Raw genomic sequence first — 22,575 nt, forward strand, 5'->3', positions numbered from 1 at the left:
ATTATTAAAAATAACTGAAGATTATGTACAAAATTCAATTTAGCAACCATAACAAATACATTATCGAATTGTAACAAAGTGAAATTATTCATAACATTTTTTAAAACAAATTTTGCTATTTTTCAGTATTATTTCCATTTCAATCTATGCAATTGAAAAAAATAATAATTTAAACTCATAAAATGTACTGAAAAAGACTTGCAAAACAAGGACACAATAAAAGAGATAAAATTATTGCATCATCAGAATAACTGAAGTGTGTGAATAAATTAAAAGAAAAAATAAATACTACATGACACAGGACAAAACTAATTAGATAAGATTATTTTCAATCCAATACTCACAGTATTGATCACAGTGCTTTGAAAATAAAAACTGAAATAACCAATACAATTCACATGAGATGTTGTAAATAGGAGCATAAACAGAAAACTGGCATTTCCTCTGGAGAGGAAATTTAAAAGCCTGGTTGATAAGATTCGCAGACAACCTACAAAAACAGATAAACTCTTGAATGGTTTCTCTAACCTTCTGAGTTATGCACCTACACCTTCAGATGAATCAAAAGTGGGGTGAAAGAAAACTAAAAATAGCTACTCAGAAGTGTCAAGAATGCTTTGTTCTGCTATAATAAAATTGTTGATTTGAATAGAAATGTCCATTCAAAACATTACAATCAGGGAAAGGAGAATAGTGTTCAACCCACAGGAAATGCTTATCAATTTTTCTAAGAAAAGAAAAAAAAATCAGCAGTGGAATCTCTGTTAAGGATGTAATTTCTTTATTGCTCTGAAATTAATAAATGCTCTAAATAAAACAGATAATACACTAAAGTATTACCTGTGCAACTTAAAACAATAGGAGTAATCAAACTACAACATAGGGCTGGAGGACAGGCAAAGTAAAATATAAAGCCTCTCACAAATTAATAAATGCTCTAAATAAAACAGATAATACATTAAAGTATTACCTGTGCAACTTAAAACAATAGGAGTAATCAAACTACAACATAGGGCTGGAGGACAGGCAAAGTAAAATATAAAGCCCTCATGTTCAATTCATAAGAGTAAATGCATTCTTTCTTAATTAATGTATAAAAGCAATACCTGGTAAATCCTTTTATTCATTATTAACAATAATCATATTTAATATCAAAATACATTAACAGTTAAAAAATAGTACACCCCAATTTAAATATTATAGTACAGTTAGTGATGTGGAACAGGTAAATACCCAGTGGGTAGATAAATATTTTTTGGGTATTTACCCAAGGCTTGAGTAAATACCCAAAAACTGGGTATTTTACAAAAAAATGCAAAAAGTGAGTGAGAAATATTTTTTTTTTAAATCTAAATATGAAATAATTGGTAAAACTGATACATACATATGTATTACACAGTTTGTAATATTTTTTATTGAAAGAGTTAATGAAATTATGAAAGAAACACATTGTGAACCAAAGAACCTTTCTTTTCAATGCCATAATTGAAAAAGATGTTTGCTTTTTTTTTTCTTTTTTTTTTTTTTTTGTAACCAGTTAAGCTTTTTACTTTTTGTAGAATGGCTTTTTAGATCTGAAATTTGGCTATCAACATTGAATAGGCATATACAACACATTTCATGTGAATATCACATTAGATTGCTGAGTTGTATCACACAATAATTCTTTAAATATGTGACCAAAATACAAATTTTAGGGAACAATTTATTGTTTTGTATATGGTTGGTTATACAGGGTGTTCTGTTTTAACCTGCAAGACTTTTATTTTTGCAACCGTTAGTTCTAGATGCATATTTCCAATTGCAAAAATATTAAACAGATGCGGAATAAAGATATTAAAAGTTTGAAGCAAAAATAAAAATGAGTCAAAAACTACAAAATTTAACTTTTTATACGGCCCTAGGTCCCCTAACTTATATTTAGAGAAATGATCTGCATTTAAAACTTACTGACACAAAAAAACTTGACATTTGTGCAATCAAAACACAAGGAGATATTCCATTTGAAAGTTTTAAGGGACCATGCAGAAGATGAGATTAGAACTTATTACTCTTTCAGAAGAATAACAGGTTGGCAAAGTAAAAAACACAAGGTATTTATATTTTTCATTTCTATTCAAAAATTCATGCAAATGTTATGCCATGATACGCAAAACACGCTGCAAAACCTTGAACAATTAGAAAAACCACACTCTGCACAGATAAAATTTTATATAAACACTCATTAACTGCTATATTTTCCCCCCAAAAGATGCTACTGACGGCGAGTGTAAAGTGGTGTAAGTCACAAAACGCTGCATTTCATATCTCAGTGAATATTGGTCATTCTAATGTCAAACTTTTTCTGTTGGAATTGTTTTTCAATGGAGATTACTTCCCTAAATGCAAGTCAGAGGACCTGAGGCCCGTGTAAAAAGTTAAAATTTGTATTTTTTTACTCATTTTTATTTTCACTTCAAATTTTCAATATCTTAAGTCTGTATCTGATTTTGAACATTTTTGCAATTGGAAGTATGCATCTAGGACTAACGGTTGCAAAAATAGAGGTCTTGAAGGTTAAAACAAAACACCCTGTATATGTACATACAAGAATACATACAGAAAAGTATTTTATTTGAATATAAATTTTTGAAATAAATACCCAGGTAAATACTCATTTTGGGTATTTACTCAGGTATATACCCTGGGTATTTACCCCTAAAAAAATACCCAAGTATTTTACATCACTAAATACAGTAGAAGACTGTTATAACGCACACCATGGGACCAGAGCTTTTGTTATACAGGTTTTGCATTATATAGAGTATTTCACAAATTTTGAAACTAATATTCAGATTATAGCTATATATTAGCACTTCAGAATGAGTTTTATCTGCAATGAGTATTAAAGTACTAATATTACATTTAGTCATTCACAAATAAATATGTTTCACAAATGAATTATCCTGTACTTCTGCTAGCTTCATGGTTTGCATAACAGCTGCATTTTCTTGAAGCATATTAAATCTAAGTATAGATCTTTAACAGACAAACATTAAAAATCTCTCTTAATAATCGGAACTATGAAGTTTGTCCCTGAAGGGGCTGAAATTTTAAGTGGTAAACAAATGCAATCTTCTCGTTAATTTTTTAACTTTTAAAAATATTTTTAAACCTTTACAAGTGTTGTATTGTCCTTTATTTGCAAGTTTTTAATCATCAATTCAATAAAATAAGTTTGTATTACGTTGCAATAATTTTGTCTTGTATCACTCACTCATTAGTTTTATTTAAAAAAATAACTTCACTTTTGTAACAGAGAATGCTTTTTATTTCAGTTTTCTGTACTATTCTAAACTTTACAAGACTCCCTATCGTTATACTATTAGAGATTTAGAGGCACTTAAAATATAATTTAATTCAGGAAATATAGCAACTTAGAATCCAGAAATTTTCAAAAACCACCACTGAGTGCTTAATTAAAAAATATATACATGTATATATTTGCAATTTATGGGTGGGGGGAGGGGCAAGCGCTAAATAGACCATCTGAGCTAAAATATTGTTGGACCAGCCCGCTTCGTCTCCAAAAATTTACAATGTGGCCAGCAAGTGAAAAAGGTTGGAGATCCCTGGTATAGATAACACTTGAAGGGAGGTTCTGTAGACAAATATAAAATGGAAAAAAATATGTTTGGCACTTAATTTACACAAAAAATATGTGAATATTTAATTTTGCAATAGTTTTTACTTCATATCTCAAAACTATTCTGAGTTCAGCAGCTCCTTTGATATGCTAATAATGCGTTTTGGAAGAAGAAAATATTAATATCCAAGTTAAACAATTAATAAAGCGATGAACAATTAATAAAACTTTTATGCCTGTCAAAAGATGACAACAGGAACAGTGACTCAATTAGAAAATAGTTTTAGGGTGGACACAAATTGAAAAAAATATCTTTTTTTATAAGAGTGGTGTGCAGGTACTCCTTGGAAAAATTTTGAAACTTGTAGTTTGAAAAAAAACAGTTTTAAAGTCTCTGGTGGTGTTATGTGAAGAAAAGTACAAGGGGCTCCACGGAAATTTATGGAAAATGAAGGGTTATTATAGGCCATCTTTATTGGCATTAGAATAAGAGATGGAACTCAAGGATTCTATCATTGTTTTTTTTTTTTTTTTTGAAACATAGATAGAAATCAGTTCCTTTTCTTCACTCCAATTTTTCGAATTTAAACTTCTAAAAACCAAAAAATTGTAGACAACTTTGAAGATTTTTACAAGAAGGGAATTCTGGAGCTCCCCTCTGGAGAAATTTTCCAAATTAAAGTCCTAAAAATCTAAGCAGTTGCCTTAGCTATTAGGAGAAGTGATTCAGAAGCTATTCAAACTTAAATTTTTCGTCAGTCATGTTTGAAAAGCCTAACTTTTGATGATATATAAGGAAGGAGGTACGGAGGCCTTTGCTCGAATATTTTCTGAAATTGAAGTTGTAAAAATGTGATTTGAAGACCATATTTGGTAACATGAGGGCCGGCAATCTTTCCAAATTGAAGCTCTAAAAACGCAATTTAAAGTGATTTTTGAATGGAGTTTCAAGCAGTATTGTTTTGTATTTGGGAGCTTTCGCGATATTTTTCTAAATTTAAGATCTGGAAACGAAATTTGAGATGCTTTTGGAGGGGGAGAGAGAGATTCGGCGGGGTAGCATTTTGAAAACTTTCGTATTTTCAGGCGAACTAGAAAAAAGAAAAATAAGGAAAAAAGAAAACAAACAGGATGGAGGAGCTGACCAATTAGCTGAAACTATTGAGAATTTTTAAGTCAAAGATTTCTTTTTAAAAGAAATTAAAGTTTTACCCCAACATCATTATATTTTCCTTATTAAAATCACTTTGTTTTGCAAAGACGCGTTTTTTTCCGCTTTAATAGTAAATATTTTTGAAACACATTCAACTAAGCATTCTAGAGGGGAGGGAGCACGAGCGGTGCAACCAGAGGGGTGTTCACAGGGAGAACCCTGTGGACCCCTACCCCATCAGGTTGCACCACGGAACAGGGGGGTACTGATTATCTTTCTAAATTGAAAGATAATATTGTAGAGGATATTTCACTTTAAAATCTGAAACTGAAACTTTCCGGTAAAACGAATAATTCTAAGGTATGAATTGTTAAAAATGCATTGAATGTAATATCTAAAACAAACACTTTGTCCAAAGCTCTTTCTTTAATTTAATACACAAATAGTTGAAGAAAAAGGGGATGGAGGAATTGAGTAATTATGGTCAAGTCCTTACTTTTCGGAACTAAAAAGTCAATCTAAATTATTGTCCACAATATATGCATATTACACACAAGTAAATAATATGCAAATGTGCTTATTGTGCTTTTTAATGTATGATAACATGATGCAGTGGAATTACCAAGAAAAACAGTTAAAAATCACAAAAAGACATATTGCACGAATTATAATATAACATAATCATCGCAAGAACCAAAATGGGGAGTAACAAAATTCTTGCGCTGCTTCGTATGCTCAACCTTGTAAAATTATAGACACATGGAAATAACATTCATGGCTCCACACATATGAAGAAAAAGGCTAATTAATTAGCAACATGTGATTTCAGTGCAAAAGAGAGCACTTTTAAATGGCATATTCAGACTCAACAAGGCAATAATTTTCTCTTATAGATAGACAGCAAACTTTTATAGATATAACAAAAAATTCAATTTTATATTTTCGGTTGGAGATTATTCAATCCCATTTGGAGTATTTTGATTGGTAGAGCCCGGCGCCTTTTTGACTCTGACATGCACCGCACAACCTTGCACATAGGGACGGAGCGGCCCTGAACGTGGTGACTGTACCTAGGGACAGCCAAATATACTGTGCCTTGGGACACGTTCCAAGGTACAACATACGCATGGTTCTTAATAATTAAGATATGTTTAGGGACATGGAACAATGTTCTAATCTTATGTAGTCTTTTAAACACATTTAATGTTAGATCATAATTCATTATTCATAATTAACAGGGTTCGTGATTCTCTCTTTTTTTTTTTTTTTGGTTTAAAAAAAACTGATGTTTTTTATTTAAGTCTGCTTTTTTTTAATAATTAAATCAGATTTTTATTATTTATTTATTTTTTTTATTCTCAAAAATTTCTAGACATTGATTACTTAACATTTATAAACATAATATATTTCATACAATAGATGAATCCATTCAGCTTACTTTTAAAATTAAGATCAGTTCTCTTAACTGCTCAATAATTTTTTAAGATTTATAAATATGTTATAATGCATGGGTAAGATGTGATTTTATTTTATGTTTTGTTTAAAGATAAGGTTTCCATCATTATGTATGTTTTTAGTGCAAAATATGTTTAACAATTACTTTTCTTAATTGTATTAGTCATGGTGTATAAGAAAAACTATAAATTTTTGTTTTGTTCTAAACTAATTTTGGAATAAAATCAATATTGTAAGAGTGAAAATCTGTTGCACATACAGAGAGAGGGATCTATGTAGTTTTGCCTGTTGAAGTTAAGATAGCACTGAAAACAGGACAAGGGGTCATTGTTTTAAGCTATTTAAATCTCAGGCTAATATGGATATTAGGAAAAATTATTATTTTAGCAGGGTAGTGGAACCTTGGAACAGCTTACCGGAAGAGGTGGTAATGAGCAAAGGAGTAGACAGTTTTAAGAAGGCCATTGATCTTCACTGGGGATTGTAAATTGACTAGGACCAGTCTAGCTGGGCCCAGAGCCTGTTGCTGGTCGTCACTTTTGTATTTGTATTAGTATAATAATGCAGGGTAGTTAAATTTAGAACAATACATTCTAAAAATGCAAAATGAATTTATAAAAGTAAAATTAATTGATTTTAGTTAATGATTTTGTTAAAAAATCACTTGATTCAAATCATGATTTTAATCAAGCTAATTTAAATCAACAAACCCTGATGGTTAATTATTCGTAATTTAATTCACTACCATGTATTTTTTTTTTGTTTTTGTTTTCTGGTGCAAAATTGGTTTAAGTATATGGCTGTTTCCTGAATCATGAAGACTTTCCCATAGTACAGCAGGATGTGTCCCAAGGTACAATAGGATGTTGTACCTTGGGACAGCTTGTAACTTTCACTTGAAATGGCCGGCAATATTTTATTTTCAAACTGTCTGAATTTTAAAAAATATATTGAATCGCAGTATGTTGGGGTATTTTAATGTGACTTCTAGATTTTAAATTTTATTCAAATAATTGATGTTCAAAATTAAAATATGAAAAATGTCCCAAGGTACAACACTTCCCCCTAGTGTTTAATTTTTAAAAATATGTAATTTTAGGTTTTACGCAAGGAAGGGAAATTTCTTTCCTCTTTTAAAACATATCATCTAAGGCTTCTGTTGGTTTCTGTTAAGCTACGTGATAAGTTTTCAAACCAAAACCTCGAGTGAGAATACGAATTCATTCTCGGAAAAATATGGTCTATTTTTATTGTGTTCTTAAATGGTAAATCCATCGTTGGTCATATGAGTCACATCACAGTTTTCCTTGCTCTTTTTGCAAATATATGAAGAAGAAAATTCAAACTTCAGATTGATTATGAAAATAATTGTTTTATGAGCAGCAAAAGCTAGAAACGCTTGAATGGAAAACAATTTGCAGAACTGGGAATCCTGTGGGATTGAGAGCAAAATCCCGCGGGATCGATCCTGCTAAATATCCTGTGGGATTCGGGATTGGAAACCCCAGTCCGCGGGCTCTCCCCCGGAGAAATTTTTGAAATGTAGTCCTAAGTACGCAGTTTAAGACGTTCTATGGCGGTTTTGAAGGTGGAAAGTTTCAGCGGGCTTTCTGAAGGAATTTTAAGAAACTGAAGTCATAAAAATGCGATTATAGGCGAAATGTGTTGACTTTAGAGTTTGGGATGGGACTTCAGTGCTGTTCTTGGATGATTTTTTTTTAAATAGATTTGATATATCGTCAACCTCTAATCCCAATTTTTCAACATTGAAGTTCCAAAAGGCAGTTACTAACGAACTTTGATGCTTACAGGAAAGGGGGCTCTTTAGTTCTCTCAAAAAAAATTTGCGAAATTGATGTCATAAAAAGCAAAGTTTTTAAGCCATATTCAAGGACTAGGGTGAGGGTTTAAATATCTCATCTTAATTTTTTCAAAATTATAGATTTTTCATTTTCAGATTTCATACGGGAGCATTGTCTCACTGTATTTAAAGAGCGTGCTAAGCACCTCAACAAGGGTTGGGTTTTGGACTGTCCAAAACTGGTTTAGGACAGGACATTTACCGTCCAAAACTGTCCAAAAGGGGTCCAAAACTGTCTTAAACTATCCATATGTATGTTAAAGCTAAAGGAGTGTAATCTAATTAATTCGTATTTACTGCAATATTCGTAATGCATAAATGTAGATATTACTGAGGCTTAGTTATTGAATATTGGGTAATATTTCTCTCCAAAATGTTCATTTGAAAATATTTTTTAACAAATTGCCAATAATTCTATTACATAAAAACTTCTTTATGTAACAGTTGGTAGAGTTGTGAAAGGAAATTCACAATACTACCAAGACAACTAATTTTAGTTCCATTTATAACTCAAAGGAATGTTATTAAAAGTGGAATATTTAGGTGCAAAGAAGAAGGGAAGAAAAAGCTTAATTTTTTCAATGGTTTTTGCAAATAAGTTTTACATGATGTTTTAATGAAAATTATTTTTTAAATCAGATTAAAGAACAAGAAATTGATGATTGAACACCTATATTCTAAAGCTTATGCTACTCTTTTTTTTAGTTCATATTTTGAATATAATACATTCTGTAACTACAAAAAATTGCAATTTATTGCATTCAAGTAAATTACTGAACTATATTTTGAACCCTTTTTTGCATAAATGTGGAAAAATTTGGTTTATGGGGGAAAAAAACCTCATGGGTACAAATTGAAATTCTTAATGAAGAATTTAGTTTCTGAGTAACTAGAATAAAGTCAGCTGTATAAATTAGTTACACATATATTTATACATGAATGTTCACATTGAATAAAAAATAGTAACTAAATATAATTTTGACACATTTTGATCTTTCTGTTGATATTTTCTCACAAAATATCGTTTCTCAAAAAAAATTTTGGACACTTTCTTACAGTTTTGGACACAAGAGTTTTGAACAGAATGGTAAAAAGCTTGCCAACCCTGCTTTGATTTGCACATGCATAAACCTAGAAAAATTTGGTTACTATTATCAATAAAAAAAAAATATAAATAAATAAACTCATGCATACAAATTAAAATTTTAATTGAGAATTCAACTTCTATATAACTAGATTAAAATCAGTTGCATAAATAAATTGAATGTTCACATTGAATAAATGTTCAATATAAAACATAAGTTGATACATTTTATTCTGTTTTTGATGTTTTCTCACAAAATACAATTTTTCTAAAAATATAGTTTTGGACAGGACGGTAAAAACCAGGGTTTTTACCCTAATGTCCAAAACCTTGCCAACCCTGACTCAACAAATTGTTGTTTCGCAAAATGCATTTTTAGACGATTTGGATGATATTAGAAGGAGAGGTTTGAGGTGCGAGGCCTTTGTCCGGAAGTTTTCCGAAATGGAACTCTTAAAAACGCGAATGTACACCATATTTGGCAAGTTAGAAGCTCTGCAATTTTTCTGAATTACAGCTCCAAAAAAAAAGCAGTCTTAAACAATTTTTGATGTTGTTTTGAAGGCGAGGTGTTTTGTAGTTCTTCCCTGGAAACGTTTCAAAATTGAACCTCTTGAAACAATATTTGAGATGCACTTTTATGATTTTAGCCAAAGGAGGAGGCTTTCGAAACGTAGCATTTTAAAGATTTTCTTATTTTGGGATCATCTAGGAAAAAGAAAAAAGAAAAAAAAGTAGAGGTGGGAACAAAAGAAATATGAGGTGTGATTAACTGAGCAATAATCTGTAACTTCCGAAAAATTTAATTTTAAGATTCTTTTTTAAAAAAATTATGATTTTTTCCGCAACAATTGATATTTTTTCCAATTAAAATTACTTTGTTTTCGTGAGGAGCATTCATTTTTTCTCTTTAATAGAATCGAATATTTTTCAAAAAGAAAATATTATACTCGGTCCTAGGGAGGGGGGGGGAGAGAAGTCCTGTGCACGATCCAATTCCGACAACATGCAGAAGTTCAAACACTGGACCGCCAAAAATGTATCATTATTTATAATGTGGTAAATACAGTCGAGCCCGCTTATTAGAATATCGGTTAAAAGAATAACCCGCTTAATATAATACATTTTGAGTGTACCAAACCAATGTAATGTGTTATTTTTATCCCGGTTAATGGAATATCCCGCTTATTAGAATATTTTTTCTTGGCAAAACGGCTATTCCATTAAGCGGGTTCGACTGTAATAATTACTTGCTACACAATTGCAATACCCCACAGCGCCCCTGTAAGTGAATTATGGCTACTCGGATAGGCACACAGTTTGGTGAAAATAGACTTTTGTCACTGAATCACTTTAATATTTAACAAAATTAGTTGGAGATAAAGGCTAAATTTCAAAATCCGGACCTTATGTTCAGCCTGTTCAGGAAACTTGACCTCATGTCTTAGCTGTACAAAATCGGGGTGCCATTTTCCTTTCTAGTCGACTTTTCTCGTAAATGCAAAACAAAAAGTAGCTAAACAACATATTGGCTCTTGAGTTGATATTAAAACACAAAAATTATCAGTTTAAATAAATGTTAACTGAACTAATTAATACCAGCATTAACGCTAATTTTGTATTCCGGGGCACCCCGGATGAAAATTTTTGGGAGGACAGAAATTCTCAATATGCTGAATAAAACTCCAATTTTTTTCTTAATGAGAAAATGCGGGTTTGTACACAAAATTGAATCTAATGAAAAATGATTTGGGCATCTAAAAAATTTTTTTCGCAATTCAGTTTACAAAGTTGCCAAATCGGACAAAATTTGCTGAATAAGAATTTTTTTGGAGGTCACAGTGACTTCAAAGACCTCCTATCCGAATGCCCCAGCATATAATCAAGAGTTATTTATGCGTAAAGGAAAGTACTACAGTTTTAATATCTGTGTTTTGAATCTGAGAATTTCATTCATGAATTACTTTTAACTGAGAATAAAAAATATACCTCAGATAACAACAACTAACAAAATTAAAATCTATACCACGTTAGCACCGACTGTTTCATAAATACAAGTTTAACATGAAAGTAAGATTGGAAAAAAAAAATTATATCATTCAACCTCATGAATGCAACACAAGAAAGAAGAAATGAATAATTATTAATAAAATATAAAATTTACTTCAGAAAGATTCCTTCCCTGTGAAATATATACTATGTATTTATACTCTTCAATTTTCTATTTTGCTTAATGGCACTGATGGCAATGATATATGGGCTAAATTGCAGTGAATAACTAATGATATTCAGTTCATCGACGACAAAGATGCAGAGCGGAATTTCAAAAATCACTTAATTATTTGAAAATTCCCCGCTCGTGTGTGTGGTAAATTTGTAGGGAAACACAATCAAATCAAAGGGAAAACACCATTTTATGGAAGGAACGGTGGTGTCAGTGGTGCACGTTTCTTTTTTTCTGGTAGGAAAGAGAAATTCAACCATATCAAAACAAGGCTGAAAGATTGTTCATAAAAGCTTTCCGCTCGCCTTGTAGAAACAATTGACAAGAAGCGAGCAGCATGGACCAGACCCTGGGCATGGACAATAGGGCTGTAAAGCACATGGCCTAAGGCCCAGAATCAGGCGGAGGATTCTTATAGTAATTGGACCCCACCCATTCTGTCTCGCTTCCGAACTAGAAACATGACCATCTGATGTTGGGCGACAGCAGTTACAGTAAAATAAATGTAGGAGAACAAAAATACCTACAACCTTAACGTACTTTTCAGACCCCAAGCTACAAAAAAGGAATTACAGTGATCTCTCACTTATACGCGATCAAATGGGACAACGAAGTTTTCGCGCACAAGTGAAATTCGCGTATAAGTGAAAAATCCAAAAATTAGCTTAAATGCAATAAGTTAACATCAGTTATAGTAATACTAATAGTATGCTACTAATACTAATGAATAAATTCGCACATAACTTCCATTTATACATTGTGATTTAATAAAAAAGCCAAATTTGAAGTTGTACATTTTGTCATTCTTTATGCACTGTACAGTACGTAAGCGATTTCCCCCAAAACCTAAAAAAATGTCGCATGATCAGTGCTATAGTCTACGAGGATGCAAAAGATTTTCGATAGGCTATGTCAACGCGTACCGCTTGAGCACGATTTTTAGTGTGACGTCAACCTTTTTGTATGTAACCTGTTCTCCCCTCTCGAAGTCAATCACAAGACTAATTCCACCCCCTATTGCACATTTACGCAAAAAAAAAAAAAAACACGTTTTTTGAAGAATACGAACAATAGAATAATGTCGTGTGAATGTATTTCAAGAGAAAGAACAAGAAGGGTACAAATCCTCCGATAAGCAAAGCGTAAATTAGGCGATTTAACTAAAATTGGAAAAAAATTATCGCGCATAAGTGAAAAACGCGTATAACAGAGGTCGCGTATAAGCGAGAGATCACTGTATGTTTTAAAAATAATTTTGCACAAATTTGTCCCTTTCCTAATGAAAAATTTATTTAGACTTCCAAACCAAAATACGGCCCTTAAAATTTGCCACCCCCAGACAGGGGTTCGGTTTGTCCTGCGATCATGGGCGTCGCGGCTGGGGGGGGGGGGTCCGGACCCCCCCAATATTTGAGGACCGAACCCCCTCAATATTCGAAAATCGGACCCCCTCGATGATTGTCAAGATGGAATTCATTATTTTGGGAAAATTATTTTTGCTTTAAAGACTTTAAACAGTTGCATAATACATAATTTACCATGTTTAATTCATACCAAATAAAACGAAATGAATATCGAAAAAAAATGAACTAAAAAAACAAAATAGGTGATGTGTATAGTGAACGGAAAGTCGGAAAGTGAACTGCCAATGACAAACCATTGCTCTGCTCTCTGCGCACTCTAGCTTCAGTGGAGGATGCTAGAAAGGGGACACCTTCTCCCTAGTGCAATGTCAACCATCCATAGTCGTGTCGCCAGCTTCCCCAGCTTGAAAGTCATTCCAGCGTATTTGTTGCAGGGTTGGGTTTTGGACTGTCCAAAACTGGTTTAGGACAGGACAGGTGGTTTTTACCGTCCAAAACTGTCTGAAACTGTCCAAAAGTGTCCGAAACTGTCTTAAACTGTCCAAAACTATTCTAAAGCTAAAGGGGTGTAATCTAATCAATTTGTATTTACTGCAATATTTGTAATGCATAAATATAAATATTAATGAGGTTTAATTGTGTGTGTGTGTGATGAGTATTTGATAATACTTTTCTCCAAAATGTTCATTAAAAAAATATTTTACTTAAAATGCCAATAACTCTATCACATAAAAACTTCCTTTTGTAACAGTTGGTACAGTCATGAAAGGAAATTCACATTGCTACCAAGACAACTAATTTCAGTTACATTTATAACTCAAAGGAATGTTATTGAAAGTACAATATTTTTTAAAAAGCTTCATTTTTTTAATGGTATTTGTAAATAAATTTTGCGTGATGTTTTAATGAAAATTATTTTTTAAATCATAGATTAAAGAACAAGAAATTAATGATTAAACACAACTTATATTTTAAAACTTGTGCTATTATTTTTTTAGTTCATATTTTTAATATAACACATTCTGTATTTACAAAAAATTGTCATTTATTGCATTTAAGTCAATTATTGCACTATATTTTGACTACTTTCTTTCGACACATGCATAAATGTCGAAAAATCTGGTGTATGGAAACAAAAAAAATTTAATTTCTACGTAACTAGATTAAAATCTGCTGTATATATAAGCTATATATATATATATATATATATATATATATATATATATATATATATATATATATATATATATATATATATATATATATATATATATATATATATATGGTTGAATGTTCACATTAAATAAATATATTAAATAGTCAACAAAAAAAAATATAATTTTGACACATTTTGTTCTGTTTTTGATATTTTCCCACAAAATTGGTTTTTCAAAAAATAGTTTTGGACCCTTTTGGACACAAGGGTTTTGAAACGGATGGTAAAAACCTTGCCAACCCTGCTTTCATTTGCACACATGCACAAGCATAAGTAAATTTGGTTACCATTATCAAAAAATAATAATAATAACAATAAATAAATAAAAAAATAAAATAAACTCATGCATACAAATTTAAATTTTAATCAAGAATTCAACTTCTGTAACTAAATTAAAATCAGTGGCATAAATAAGTTGATGTTCACACTGAATAAATGTTCAATCTAAAACTTTACTTTGATGCATTTTATTCTGTTTTTGATTTTTTCTCACAAAATACAATTTCTCTAAAAATATAGTTTTGGACACTTTCGGACAGTTTTGGACACAAGGGTTTTGGACAGGACGGTAAAAACCAGGGTTTTTACCGTGGTTTTTACCATAGTGTCCAAAACCTTGCCAACCCTGATTTGTTGCTATTTGGGGAAACAACGGGACAACTTTGAGATACTGAAACTAGATGGACAACTCCCCCCCCCCCCATTTTTTACGACTCTCGTGCTAATAAGTCAACAGAAGTCAGACGGGGATCTAAATTTCTGCCCCTTTCTTCCTTATCTCGTTTCTCGGCGCTTCCAGGTTTCTGTTTCGAGTTTTGCAGTGTTTGTTTCTCCGATTCGATTCAATTTATAGCGACCCCGATGTTACCCAAACAAAATGAGACACCAGACCTCTTTGGCGGTTTTTTGCAGCTGGAAGCAACACCCTGGCAAAAGGATGCACAAAAATTTAGAAGACCACTTAGCTGGTCAAAGGTTAAGTTTGGGGTAGAAAAGGAAAGGAGAGAGTCGCGTCATGTGTTTGACATTATTCAACACTTGGCTTCAAAGTACCTTACAGAAGCGCGGTTTCTCAAATGTGTTTGCGGCATCTCAAATTTGACCAAAAAAGCGTTATGTTACAAAAAAAAAAAGAGGAGGAGTCTAAAAATTAACATGCAATTTCAAAAGCAAATCGTAAGCCAGCATAGCGATGGATACTGTGATGTCACTTCCGATAGACCAACGAAAAAAGAAGCGCAAGATGACCAGAAAAAAAAAAAAGACAAATAACAGGAGCTTCCCTGAGCTCCTGAGGAGATGACTTGAAACGGGAAAATGTAGCAAACCTTCTACATCAAATGAACCTGAGCAATTTTTAACCACTGAATCATCATCAATATACACAGAACCGTCTTCAAAAAATCAAAAGACCGTGATAGGTAAGTACCATTCCCATTCTGTTTAGTGTAATATATGCAGGGGCTCCCCGATTTTATACTATTCAGATGGGGTTACTTCTCGATTTTCCGAATGAAATTCCTAATTACCCACATCATTACATCTAATGAGAATATCTTTTAATGCAATATTTCACAAAAAATTACTCGAAATTTGAAGACTCGTCAGAAAAAATTTTCTGGAAAAGGAAAGTTTATGAAAGTTCACAGTGACCTCCTATCGAGTAGCCCCTGAATTCCGGCTAATCAGGTATGCTTTACAGTCAATATTTTGACATTATGAGTCCTATCAGAGCTAATGCATTCAATTTTCTCTTTTTTTTTTTAAATGTTTCATCTTTTATAAATTTTAATGGAATAAATAATACTCCTTTTAGTTATTAAAGCTTAACAGAAAATTATCCATTAATAATCCTGCTTTATTGAACAAATTTTATTGAAATAACCATTTTAAAACTTATTGTCACGTGTCAGAAAAAAACAGTTCATTTCTCTCTTTCCCATCGTCCGCTGATCAGAATTCAATTATATACCAAATGCTGTTTGTTCTCCGTGTAGGCCAGTTCTTTTCAATCTGTGGGTTGTGCCTCTCAAGGCAGACCTATCACTTAAAGATGACCAGAAGGGGCACTTTCCCTGCTGACTTTGAGAAATCAGAAATTAATGTATTTACATGGGAATGTTTTTTGCTGTTTTTTTGGTTTAATATGCATTGAGTGTATGGAGGATTCAACAAAAAAGCAAAATTTTAGAGCATTTGTTACATAAAAATCTGAAAAAATTAAGAAAATACTTTAAAAGGTTGCATTATTAAAATATGATATCACTGGAAGTTGGCTAACATAACGCCACTCTTCAAGAAGGGGTCTAAAGGTATTGCTGGGAATTATAGACCTGTAAGTTTGACTTCGGTGATTTGTAAGATTTTCGAAACTTTGATCAAAATTAAGATCATGAAGTTCTTAGAGACTAATAGTCTGTTGACTAGTTTGCAGTATGGTTTCAGGAAAGGTAAATCCTGTACTACTAATTTATTGCATTTCTACGACAAGGTTACCTCAGCTTTAGATAACAAAAAATGTGTGGATGTTGTTTATATTGATTTTCAAAAAGCTTTTGACAAGGTACCGCATGTTGCTCTTCTCAGCAAGTTAGATGACATTGGAATAGGAGGAAAAACTTTACTTTGGGTTAGAAATTGGCTTACTGGTAGGAAGCAAAGAGTAGTTGTGAGAGGAAATCATTCGAATTGGAGTGATGTTTTCAGTGGGGTTCCTCAGGGATCAGTTTTAGGGTCTCTTTTGTTTATTATATTTATGAATGACATCAATGAAAATATTTCTGGAAGCATGAATTGTTTTGCTGACGATGTAAAAGTTATGGGGATTGTCGAAAATGAAGAACAAGTAAAACAGCTGCAAGAGGATTTAGATCATATTACTATGTTGGCAGATAAATGGGGTATGGCAGTTAATGTAGGGAAATGTCAAATGCTACACTTAGGGCATGGAAATAAGCGTATGAGATATCGTTTACAGGGTTCAGTCATAAATCAGGCAGAAAATGTTATGGATCTGGATATCTTTATAAATCAGGACTTCATGTTTAGTCTATAGTGCAGTATTGCTAGTAACAAAGCCAACAAAATGCTTGGGTTTATCAATAGATCTATTTCAAACAAATCTAAGAAAGTTCTTCTGCCTTTATATAGGAGTTTAGTAAGACCTCATTTGGAGTATGCTGTTCAGTTTTGGTCGCCTTATCTGAAGAAAGATATTTTTGTATTGGAAAGGGTTCAAAGAAGGGTAACTAAATTAGTAAGGGGACTCTCAGATTTAGATTATGATACCAGACTTAATAAGCTTAACATGTATAGCCTGGAGCAAAGGAGAGTCAGAGGGGACATGATTCAGTTATTTAAATTTATCAAAATGAAAGATGTAAATGGATTAAATTTTTGCGGGGAAAGCAGGACAAGGGGTCATTGTTTTAAGCTATTTAAATCTCAGGCTAACTTGGAAATCAGGAAAAACTACTACTTTAGCAGGGTCGTGGGCACTTGGAATAGCTTACCGGAAGAGGCGGTAATGAGCAAGGGAGTGGATAGCTTTAAGAGGGCCATTGATCTTCATTGGGGACTAATTAATTGACTAGGGCCAGCCTAGCTGGGCCCAGAGCCTGTTGCTGGTCGTCACATTTGTATTTGTATTTGTATGAGAGCTTAATTATTTGTGTCTTATTTTATTTTTGTAGTTGTGTTTTTTGTAGGTTCGTGAATGTCATAACGGTGAATTATATACTTTAAATTTTTATTTAAAAAACATCAAATTAAACTCCTTCGAATCCAACTTGTGCCAAGAACTTAGAGCTGCAGGGTTTATCACTATGTAATATAAAAATTTAATTATACAGTTGTCGCGGCTTATATGAGTCACATTTTGTTCTAAACAGCTTTGATTCCATAAAGCGGACGATTCAATAAAGCTGGATTTCGTTTTTGATGATTTCATTCAATAAGAACGGTTAATTCAATTGTCCACTATTTCAAAATGTTGAAAATTTGGTGCGACTACTCTTGGTGTGCCGCCCTTCGTCGTGTAAAGCTGAAAGAAGCTTCAGTGCGCTGAGAAAGCTGAAATTGTATCTAAGATCGACTATGACACAAAAGCGATTGAATCATGGTGCTTTATGTTACGTTCACAAAAACATCTTGGACGAAATTGTTCACAAAAAAAATAGCACGGATATTCGTATCCCATGTGCTGTCTAGAAAAAATATAATTTTTGGTATTTATTTTTTTTTAACTTATTGTGTAATATGTAAATCAAGATAATACCCGTTTAAAAGTATTGTATTAAATGTAAACCCATTTCTATTTGATGTCATGTTTTTGTCTCATATATATATATATATATATATACGAATTTTTCTTAACGCAACTTGAAAATGACAGAGTCAGAATGGTCCCCCCCCCCCCCCCCAATAAATTTCAGCTGACGACGCCAATGCCTGCGATAGAGTCGCCCCTGCCTAAACTTGCATTTAGGACGTCAATTCAGAACAAATACCGCTGCAAAGTCCCTCAAGGAGGGGGCGATCGCCCCCATTACCTCTCCCTTTTATCCGTCCTTGCTCGGCTCCTGGTTTGAATTAAAAAACAGTGCTCATGTGGCACATGGGATCTTAGAGTGCAGTGCTTTTACAGCATCATAGAATACATTTAATATATAACCTTATTGTCATTTTTATCAATACAATTACAAAAATGAAACCAGGAGCAGATCCCTGCCTTAAGCGACCAAATAAACCAAATAAAATTACCCACTTCCAAAATCAGAAGCTGAATCCACCCTTGAATGACACTGATTCAATGTAACTGAAACATATGCACACTATTATAACTTGCTTATTTCATAACATTTGTTTATTTAAATATAGATTTCAAATAAGTAACCACCTATTATGATTTTATTATACACTCATGACAAAAAAGTTATTAGATAGTTACAAATTCAATTATTTACACATGCCTTCCAGAAACAATTTTCATCTTATCATACATATCATATCTTCGTTTTTAAAAAAATATCAGAAATTTTGAATGCAATCAGAGAAAGTCTATAAGTTTTGGATCTTTCACAAAAAGTAGGTTTTACTGTGATACAAAATTATATGACATCAGCTGAATGAAAATTAAAGTGTGATGTCAGCAAATAAACCGCCATTCTTGATGAAAACTCAAAACATGAACAAATATGTCCTTTGCCCTAGCTTGTTTTCTCAAAACAATCAGCTTTATAGTATAAAAATCATGAAATTGATATAGAAGGAAGTTCAGTAAAAAAAAAAAAAAAAAAATTAGTAAACAAAATTGACTAAATAAAAGTCAAATAAATCAAGTGCACTGAATCTGCTTTAAAAAATATGTGTAATATCAAAGTCGACAAATAATAATATTTTTTATCATATGTTTCAGACTTGACTAACATGGGCCGTAGCATCAAGGCTAAACTACGCAATATTGATTTATTTACGCCCTTGGCCTAGAACAGTAAACAATGCTGATGACTTATGACGAGAGAGAACTCGGCTTTTTAACACTGCTATTAATGGCGATTCAACTTATTGAAACTGCAAAACAAAGAATAAGTTTCAACAAAATGTTGTTGACATTTTTTTTAAAGTGGAACAAAAGAACAGTGGTTTCAATGCTAGGGATGTGATACAGGAAAACGTAAATAGTCACCAAAAATGTCAAAAGCAAAATAAATAACACGCAGTAGCAAAACAACATACCTGAGAATCGGATTCAGATATCTGGTTTTCAACATTCCCATTGCATTGAGCTTGAGAAGATTCCGCCATACAACAGCTTCTATTAAATTAAGTACACAAATTTATACAGTGCACCACACGCAACATATAATATTTCGTCTTCCAAAATTTTAAAAGGTTTGGTAGATTTCCATTCGAATAGGTTGGCCATACAGTGTCACACTGCAAATGTTTTGATAAAATATCTGTGATTTACACACCCTCTCCAAAGCAAAACTACAAGGCGTTAGTTTGATGATAGCTCTTCGTAGCGCTGATGATTAAATAAATAAAATGATATTAACTGAACATACCCCCCAAAGACTAGTTCTATCCTGACGTTTCTAAAAAAAATATTAGTCATCTATAAACTCCCCGTTAGGTTGCTGGCCGACAACATTACGCAAAAAAAACGGGAATGTGACGTCACGGGAGATTGTTTACAGGCGCTCGTCTTGCGATGATCGCGTGCAATGGAGGAAAATAATTATAAAAATAATTGTTGCAAAGCTCGGCATTGTTTTACTTTCCTTTAATAAGTGCGCTAATTGTATTTCAAATCAGAAACTTCACATCAGATTTTACCGCAGTGGTTTGCATGTTGCGATTTGCATGAGCAATACCTAGCTTTTGGTTGCGTTCGACGAGCTCTACCGGTCTACCGGTGACTAACCGTAGCGTTCTTTAAGAGCTACCGGTTAACTGATTACTTCCGTTCTATGAGCCTCACGGCCTCACCGGTTGATCTACGCGGTCAACCGCAACTTAAACTGGTTGATTGGTTGATGGAACCATGTGATATTTTTGACCAAGTATTTTTCACCTGCGTGTTATTCGTCTGCGCCATGTCAGTGCAAGTAGCCGATGATCAACTGAAAGCATTTGACGAAGCAGTGGTTCGTCAACAACCGGTTAGTAACCATTTACGTCATTGTTGTCACTTGATCAACCATCCGGTTGCTACCGGTCCCTGTTCGTCGAACGTAAGCCTTAGAGTTATGTCAAAAAATATGAAGTTCAGTTTCTAACCTTTTTTTTACCATAATTCCATGTATTGTATTTCATATAATCTCAATTTATGTTTTAAAAGAAATAAAGTCTCTACATAGAGACACTAAAAAGGGCAGAAGACGAGATAGGACTGTTTCATATTTCCTTTGTTCTTGGTAGCATAAAATAAAACTATATTTAAATAAACAAGTAAATAAATATATGCAAAGTTAAACAGATATAGAAAACATAACATTCTTCCATAGTCTGATTGAACAGTGGCCCCAGCAGCACAACAGTTCCATCCAATATTGACTGGAGATAGGTCAATATTAGCTGGACATTGGCCAATACTGGCTGGACGTTGGCCAATTCTGGCGTTCATTGGCTGATACAGAACCTCCTGTTATATGCAGAACTAGGCTTGCCAGATTTTTCAAATGTTCAACTATAGGAATGCCCTCCGCCCGCTAGTATTATCAAAGGGGTGCACACCCCTAGCTGATTTTTGGAGCGTTTTATATGCAGTTTATTCTCCATGCTATGAATAAATGGTTACTAATTATGAACCTAAAACAGGGGTAATCAAAAATGACATTAGCAGATAAAATTTGAACATTTCACTTCTGAGATGTAAATATTTACAATTTATTTCAGGTTAGAAAAAACACCTTGAATCAGGAGTAAAAAATTAAACAATATTTAGAAACACTTTTCATTTAATAGGACTTTTTTAGAGTGTTTTTTTTTTATCTTAATCTTGTTGTAAAATTCCACACAAGCTAATCCGGATATAATCAATGATACAAATGATGGTAATTATCCTAAATTCACAGTTAACGAGTTTTGAACGTTTTGGTCATTTGTAATCAAATTGTTCTTTTTCCGGGATGTGAAGTAAACCGGCCGGGACACCGAGATTTTGTTCAAAAACCGGGACGTCTGGCCATAGATCTTTAAGGAATAGATAGGCCCAGAACCCCCTTTACCGCGAAAATATATTTATTTCACATGCAAATGTGTTCAAAGCATCGTAAAAAATCGTATTTCAGGGGAAGGCAAGTATACTCAAAAGCGGGGTCCGAACACTTTTGAGAAAAATTTAGAGGTCCAAACAAAAAAATCAAATATTTAAAAAAAAATGTTTTCTTTTTTTAGCAATCACGAATTGCTTATTATCTTAACTTGGCGAAAGTTGATGTTTCTCTGATTTTTCAGATTCAATAACGGCGAGAACAAGTCTAAAATGTTGTTTCAAGGACAAATTTTCGTCGCCGTGGTTACAAATCATTTGCTTTCTTTCAAGGTAAAATTCCTTTTTTTTTTCAGGAATAAGAAACATCAACACAGATGAACTTAAAAAGCAAAAGTGCCCAAAATTTCCACATTACTAATTCCTATCACTTAAGATTGATAAGAAGTAAAAATGCCATTCAGCTATACACTGAAAATTTAATCTTTATGATGAGTATACTGGTGTAAGTTTTTCATAATAACCAGATCTTTATTACCGCATCCCAATGACCCTTTTTTTTTAATGGATATGCCTCGCATTATGACGAATCTGGAAAATCGCCAGTCATACTGACGGGTGCGAATTTCTTCTCCAGTTCCGTTCCAGTCTGTTTGTAGAAACAAGAAACTCCACGAGTTGGGTCCTATCGCAATCTGTGATAGCGCAAAACATAGTTTGAATTCAAGACGTCAAAATTCAGATGATTTTCTTTATGTCTTTTTTATTGTTTTATTTAAATCATTTTTTCTCCAACTGACTTCAAGGATCTTCGATGTTAATTATGCTACATTTACAAAGATTCACGATATTTTGAACACTGAAATACATATTATA

At 32.7% G+C, this 22,575-nt stretch overlaps 1 protein-coding gene across 1 annotated transcript in view; it reads right to left on the reverse strand.

The window, feature by feature from the left end:
- Window positions 1-20,158, reverse strand: part of LOC129231722 (E3 ubiquitin-protein ligase NEDD4-like) — a 93,492-nt gene extending 73,334 nt beyond the window's left edge. The window contains exon 1 of the mRNA XM_054866087.1: window positions 19,719-20,158. Within this exon, the coding sequence (XP_054722062.1) occupies window positions 19,719-19,787 (69 nt within the window). The 5' untranslated portion in view covers window positions 19,788-20,158. The remainder of the gene's footprint in view (window positions 1-19,718) is intronic.
- Window positions 20,159-22,575: the final 2,417 nt, after the last annotated feature.

Source organism: Uloborus diversus, chromosome 1 (genome assembly GCF_026930045.1).
Source record: "Uloborus diversus isolate 005 chromosome 1, Udiv.v.3.1, whole genome shotgun sequence".
Taxonomy (NCBI): domain Eukaryota; kingdom Metazoa; phylum Arthropoda; class Arachnida; order Araneae; family Uloboridae; genus Uloborus; species Uloborus diversus.